The sequence below is a fragment of the Sinocyclocheilus rhinocerous genome, unplaced genomic scaffold (genome assembly GCF_001515625.1).
Source record: "Sinocyclocheilus rhinocerous isolate Xijiao unplaced genomic scaffold, SAMN03320098_v1.1 scaffold47, whole genome shotgun sequence".
Lineage (NCBI taxonomy): Eukaryota > Metazoa > Chordata > Actinopteri > Cypriniformes > Cyprinidae > Sinocyclocheilus > Sinocyclocheilus rhinocerous.
In genome coordinates, this window is record NW_015633578.1 from 325,158 (window position 1) to 332,733 (window position 7,576).

Consider the following 7,576-nt stretch of genomic DNA (forward strand, 5'->3'; position numbering starts at 1 on the left):
GTTAAAAACTAGCCTAGAGCGCCATCTGCGGTTAAAAACTAGCCTAGAGCGCCATCTGCGGTTAAAAACTAGCCTAGAGCGCCATCTGCGGTTAAAAACTAGCCTAGAGCGCCATCTGCGGTTAAAAACTAGCCTAGAGCGCCATCTGCGGTTAAAAACTAGCCTAGAGCGCCATCTGCGGTTAAAAACTAGCCTAGAGCGCCATCTGCTGTTAAAAACTAGCTCAGAATCGATTCAAGAGAGAATCACGATGCATTCCGAAAATCTCAGAATCGATCCACGAAACGCGATGCATCGATTTACTGTCCCAGCCCTACAAGTTACTCAATCAAAACTCACTTTCAGACGCCTGACAGTCACTCCGACTGGAAATGAGCCGAAATAGTGGCGTATCTGATCCTGTGATGAATGAACCGATTCAGCGCTCCAGCTCCTCTAACAGTCACTGAATTGAGGAAACAGTTTGACTCGGACTGAAGACTGATGAGCCGCTGATATGCGCATGCATGAACCGAACACTTGAATGAAGGGGTCAAATTAAGGTTTTTTTGGTTTCTCAGTGTTTATGTAAAAAGGTGAGCTGATGAAGACTAGTTGATTCACTTTATGTGCATTAGACACGTAAAACATCCACATTTCACATCATTATTGGGTGCTTTAATAATATATTGTGTATGCATTATATGATTGCGTGGTTATATAAACAAACTAGTGAACAGAACCAGTTAATTGAATTGAACTGTCTGAAAGAACCAGTTCGTGGAAAATAATTGTTTGCCTGAGGCTCTGGATTACAGGTAATAATGTTATAAATAATGTTCAGTTTCTTGCACAGACTGATCGTTTCGCTTCGTAAGACCTCAATATATCGTAGGGGCCACGGGTATTCATTTCACGTTGTCTGTATATTCTCAAAAAGTCAGTAGCCACTGACTTGCATTTTATGAATCACCAAGGACCACGGTTTCAGCTAAAAATCTTCTTTACTGTTCTGCTGAAGAAAAAAAGTAATCCTGAATGGCCTGAGGGGGAGTAAATTAATAGCAAATGTTCATGTTCTGGCTGATCAATCCCGCCACAAGACCCTCTTTTGTCTTTTTGAGGTTGCTGTAAATATGAAGATGATCGCAAGGACCTTGTTGGCGTATATGATTGTGTTCAAAACCCCGGTCTTGTTATCATAAGAGCAGGTGCTTGACTTGTATGTAGATGCTGGTTTAGAGCGTAAACGTCGCAGATGTTTACCTGAACATGTTGCTCACATTGATTTCTCAAATTACAGCCACTCAGGACAATATCCAGCACCGGGATCCCCCATAATTGGCTCTTTCAGAGCTAAAGTGCGTGTAATACCAAAATGTTCCTCTTTACCCTTTCAGATAAGCCTCAATCAGCAGTTGAAAGGTGACTATTTTAAAACAAGATGGGCGACAAGTGATGCTCTCTCCGCTTTCCTAAATGCCGCTGATGGGCTGCCATTTTTTGCGCCTGCATTTTTCTAATTCTCAGCATAATGGAGCTCTTTTTTTTTTATTTTTTAATATAAGCCCCAAAAGGTTTTTTTCTCCGTTGATTATGGTGTTAGTCATCTAACTGCGTCTCTGACCCCGAGCCTCCCATTATAGGAGTCTCTCCAAATGGAGGCGGCACAAACATGTTATTGGAAGCGTTTCGAAAGTCCTGCAGCTGTTAATGCAAGAAAAACAGTCTGAAAAAAAAATAATGCATGTGGAGAAAGACAAGTATGTTTTTCCTCTGTTACGATAAATTATTGATAACATATCTGCCATAAAATGAAAATAAATAACATGTGTATATATATATGTAATTTTTATTAATATTTAAATATACATAAATACAGAAACATAAAATATAATAAAATGTATACCTTTTCTAAGAAAAATATTAAAATGCAATAATAAAAAGAATAAAATGTGGTTGATATTAAAAATCTATACTTTTTTCGTAAAAGTTACCTGCTATTGTATTATTTTATTATAATTTCATTATTTTATTTATATATGTTTACATTATAAATACACACACACACACACACAATAACATTATAATTAATATAATAAGATTAATATAATATTATTTTCTTTAGGAAAAAGTACAGATTTAAGGTGTAAAAAGTTACCTCATGTATTACAATATAAATTTAATTATTTTATATTTAATAAAAAAATATTATATTATTTATTATTGAATATATATTATTATATATTTTCATGTTTTTTTTATACCAATGCAGCCTGATTGGATAAGCCACTTTCATTGTCATCATATAGTTGGTACACACCTGTAACCGGGCATCAGTTATTGCTATATTATACCATATGCATATAGTCTCCGTTAGTTCAGCACATCTGTGCTTGTTTGTGCCGTCAAAAAGATGAAAAGCATGTTCATTTGGTATGGTTTCTCCTTCATAGTGTTAGTTGTGTGTACTGTAAACACCTGCTCTGGCGAGCAGAAGCGAGTCTCGGCGAGTGGAAAGGTTAATTGCACGAGTGATCTTCTTTGTCTCGTGAAGTAGCACGGCTCGTCAAAGCTTCTCTATTACACTCACGAGCTCTCGTCAGACGCGGCTGTCAGAAAATCCATATACGACTGCGCTGCAGGCCATCGCGTGTGGCCGCTGACGGTCACGGCTACACACAGTACGCGAGACACTTACACCACAGAGGTGAACTATAACCTCAATACATCACTCACGGCTAGGTTTTTGGTCCTTCGTCTTGAAGTACATCTGCCACCCTTCACATTTTAGCCCTTCTCAACTAGGGATGCACCGAAATGAAAATTCTTGGCCGAAGCCGAACAAAATTAAACACTGGGCCGAAGGCCGAATACCGAACACGGAGTTTTTTTCCCCATGTATTTTGCCAATTTTTTTTTTTCACCATTGCATAAATTAAAAAGCCAAAATGTGCTTTTTACTGTTTTGTCTTGCTTTTCAAAGAAGAAAAAATCAATTACAAAACAACAATTTAAAAATATATAACACTGAACATGTTTAACATTCTAGCAGACACTATACCAACAAAGCACAATTTAGCTTAAAATTAATAAGTTAGTAAAATAATAATTTTTGGCCATCAGACCCCCTTCTTGAATCAGGCATGTATTTTTTTTTTTTACTGTACAATTAAAAGCAGCCTTGCTGAGAAGAGACTTCTTTTAAAACATTAGAAAATATTACAGATCCTAATTTGAACACTATGTGTGAATGTTATAATAAATGTATTAAAACAGAGCTGTTGTAATGATTATCATTATTATTGTCTTACTTTTTATTTTATTTTACAGAACAACAGTAAAATGACAATACTAACATTTATGAATGTTGATAAGAGTTCTTTTTCTCAACTTTTATTTGGGCGGAACAGGAACAGGACAGGAAGAGCTCAATGCTTATTTTTGTTGACAGCAGATTTATAAATGAGTCTCATTACGAATACGTCGTACGTATCGCATTGTCACATGCCTTGTAAAAATTCATAAAAATGTGACTAAGCATTTGAACCCTGGTTAACAAGCAGATCTAATTGTTTAAGGCCATTTCGCGATTTCAATCATCATACAGTAACCAGTAACAATCACCCCTTCCACTTCTCATTGAAGACCGATGCAGTCCTAAACAGTCTCTGGCTATCGGTGCTTGTAATGATTTTTGCGTCTTTCTCCGACAGTTTAAATGCTTCCACACTGCTCACGTGCTTTTCGCTTATTCGGCCGAACACCGAAAGAGGTTTTTTTTTGCTATTTTCGGACGAATAATTTCAGTTGCCAAACATTCGGTGCATCCCTATTCTCAACTCTTCTACTCTTGTTTAAAGGACTGATCGAGGACTTTTGGCCTTTTGCTTGTTTTGGTCATTCAGTTTAGTGTTTACAGTGTAAAGAAGCAAAGCCAGGGCCGAAATAATGAGCAATTTAGATCTATCTTTTTTGCCAAAGGTATATTTGTGTATGTTCTGTCATACATTTATCATACTTTCTGTAGTTTTTATACTGTGAAGTTAAATCGCAAAGATTATTTTCATGATTATTCATACAGACCTACAAGAAAAAATGCATGTCCTTAACAACATGCTCTATAATTAATTTGTCACCGCACATTTATTTTTGTAGTTTTGCATTTTTGTTAACGTTAAATATTTTATTCATTATTTAATAAAAATATTTTATATTTTTATAATGTTTAAAATAATATTTAGAAATCAACTATTTCAAACTTAAAACCTTCAAACTTCAAGATTTTAAAAATACTTTAAACTTTTTTTGCCAGGATTTCTCAAGCCAACAAAGTTCCTCTTGATAAACTTTTTTATTTAGTTAAATATTTTATTAATTATTTCAGAAATGTTATTTTAAATTTGTATATTTATATACAGTTTTTACAAATGTAATTGTTTATTTTATTTATATTTTATTTTATAATTTCTGTATTATTTTATAACATTTTACTTTTTATTATTTTTTATTATTTTTATATTATTTTTTATAATATCCCAATATAGAGTCACTTTTAATTACCCCCAAATCAATGAAAATATTATGAAAAAATGTCACAATGCAGAAAATCCTGAAAATTAGAATTATTTTTCCCTCTATATAGAATTTTTTATTATTTTTATATTATTTTTATAATATCCCAATATAGGAGTCACTTTTAATTACCCCCAAATCAATGAAAATATTATGAAAAAATGTCACAATGCAGAAAATCCTGAAAATTAGAATTATTTTTCCCTCTATATAGAGAAAGTAAAAATTAAATTATTATTTTTTTTTTGCCTGAAATGTCAGTGTCTGTCTCCTACAGAAGGACATGCTTAAAATCTCACCGGAGCAGTTCCACCGGGCTCACGGTTCAAAGAACCATGATGTTTTTGATGTCTTGTTTTTGCTCTACCAAACAATTATGACCCATACTAACAAAAGTGGCGAACCTGTGTGCATTTGTGTTGTGCAAGTTGAGCTTTCATGACTTCAGAATGAAACAGAAAGTCGTCAGGCTTCATCCTCTCCACTCTCTGGAACTTCGCTTCAAGTGTGTTTATCCGCACCCGAGATTCAGGGGCTCGCCTGCCTGCCCATGGGCGGTTAAATAATTAATTTGGCGTGCATGCCTGACCATTTGATCATCTCCTCATATCGGTGCGCTTTCTGAATTTTATCATGTTCCCCCTAGAGAGCCTCTTCTCATGTCTTGTTGTGTCAAGCTTGACCTACTGCCCTGCAGAGAGAAAAAAGTGAGCGCCAGCGGAGGCCCGCCGAGAAGAGACGAGGTAGACAGCATCATAATTTGACGAGCCAAGAACAAACTGTGCTGGGTTCTGAGGAAAAAAAAAAAGAATTTTTTTTTATTTTCTAAAACTAGCGTAATCCACAAAGAACAAGCAGTAATGGTAGAAAAGATGACAGCTCCTGCTCTCCAGAAGCTGGAATAGCTAGGTCACGATCTATCGTCAGCGACTGTCAGTCCTGCATGTCGTTAGCTTACAGCTGGCATGTCTTACGGGAAACGTGCGTAGGGTTTTGGATGCTTCACCTGACAAGGAGCTTTCAAATCAAGGCAGAGTCGCAGGTACTTTATTATTCATTGGGCAATAAATGATTCAGAGTGGCATTGACGTGCACATTGTCTATGGTGTAATTACCGGCGTGCTGAAAAACAGCCACTTTCCATTTGCGCTGACGCACGGCGGCCCCCGTTTCTTGTCGACATCTCTATCGTAGCAGAACGGGTCACGAGCCCACTCCAGTCATAGTCCCTTCGCTCGCTATTTTACATTCGAATGCACTGGGAGTAACTGTTAAATTGCGTGTGTGTGGGTGTGTGTTCAATCACTCGGTAATTTAATTTAATTGATTTGCTGTTACAGTGGCCTTGTGACGAATTGGGTTAGCTTCACTTTACCTGCACTTACTGTTCACTATAGCTTGCTAGCAGCATGCAACTCTTACTATTTCTGCAGTATGAACATTTTTTGTATGGCATGCTAAAATGTGTAAAAAACACTGTAAGAGGCTATTTTCCCACAATGCAATGCGCTCAACTTGACTGTGCATTTCCAGTGTGAACGGGAAGGGATATCAGCTGTCATTATCTCTTTCTTGCCTCTTTTGACCAGTCTGGCAAAATATAAGGTGTTTTGGTGACAACAACAGCTGAATGCTAATCGTATTTTGCTTGTTTTCTTTTTCTTTAGCTCCACCCAGGTTCACAAAAGTACCTGTCGATATGATCGGCGTCTCCGGAGGTGTTGTATCCTTCGTATGCCAAGCCACAGGTGACCCCAAGCCAAGAGTAACCTGGAATAAGAAAGGAAAGAGGGTGAACTCTCAACGCGTCGAGGTGAGACTTAGCGTGCTAGCACTTATTCAGTATATCAGTTGAATAATCAGCCGTTTCTATGGTATTTCTCACAAAATGCCATTAAAAAGACATCTGGAACTGTTTTTTGGGTCAATCTGAAGTGTTTACATAGCATACATGTCTTAGCTTCTGTGTCTTATATTCCTTTCTTGTTTGCTGTGTTCTTTTGTCATAACACAGCTGGCAGCTGTAGTGTTGATCAATGTTTAGTGTATCTTAATTAAAACTAGCTCTGTATTTAACAACGCTGACACTATTCAACAAAGATGAAAAACTTCCCACAAAAAACAAAGATGAACACAAAAATAAGTTGGCGGTTCCGATCCACTCGTCGGCGTGAACCCAAGAGTATGCTCAAATTATCATCTTGGTTGCATTGAAAAGTCATTTCGTGAGGGGTTTTAATTAATTCATTTCCCCGAAGGCTTTGCTTTGATATTGATCTACACACACTTAGGACTGTGTGGCATCACTGGGCTGCTTCTCATTATCGTAGCCTTGAAAACTCACCCTCCAAAAAAGCGAAGAGAGTTTTGCCACTGGCTTAAAAAAAGAGCCTCGTTCCTCTTTGTCATTCCCTATTGATTCTAGTGACTGTTTCGCTACAATGACATCAAATGCGAAAGCACCGCAGAAGCCTAATTAACTCTCTTACATACTTTGAGCTCATAGCAACATCTAGACGTTGGAGGACATTTTGGCGCCTTAAAATAGGAGCACAACATGAGAAGGGTTAGGGTTAAGGGTCAAAAGTTGGGGATGCCAGTTGATCAATCCAAAACTTTGCAGCAGGGAAGTTACATGTCATTTACCAAGACCGTTCCCCCTTGAGCAACTAGGAATTAAGTGCCTTGCTCTCAAGGCACTCGGTAACTCTCCAATTCTGGGATTGAATTCACAGTCTTTGTGTCTTCAGGCCAGATTTTTAACTACCAGCCTACTGTTAATGACATTTTACCATGAAACATTTCAATGTAATATACCAACTCAATCTTTGTCCTCTCACACAGACAGTAGAGTTTGACGAAGGTGCGGGAGCCGTCCTAAGAATCCAGCCTCTCCGAGCACCTCGAGACGAGAACATCTACGAATGTGTGGCAGAGAACAGCGAAGGCGAAATCAGTGTCCAGGCTAAGCTGTCAATTATCAGAGGTAAGACTAAAGGTTGACCTTTTTTTTTTTTTTTTT

General features: G+C 37.3%; 1 protein-coding gene across 1 annotated transcript in view; it reads left to right on the forward strand.

Annotated features, from left to right (window-relative positions):
- Positions 1-7,557, forward strand: part of LOC107744650 (receptor-type tyrosine-protein phosphatase S-like) — a 66,235-nt gene extending 58,678 nt beyond the window's left edge. The window contains exons 3-4 of the mRNA XM_016558455.1: positions 6,222-6,367; positions 7,399-7,557. Coding sequence (XP_016413941.1) covers positions 6,222-6,367; positions 7,399-7,557 — 305 coding nt within the window. The remainder of the gene's footprint in view (positions 1-6,221; positions 6,368-7,398) is intronic.
- Positions 7,558-7,576: the final 19 nt, after the last annotated feature.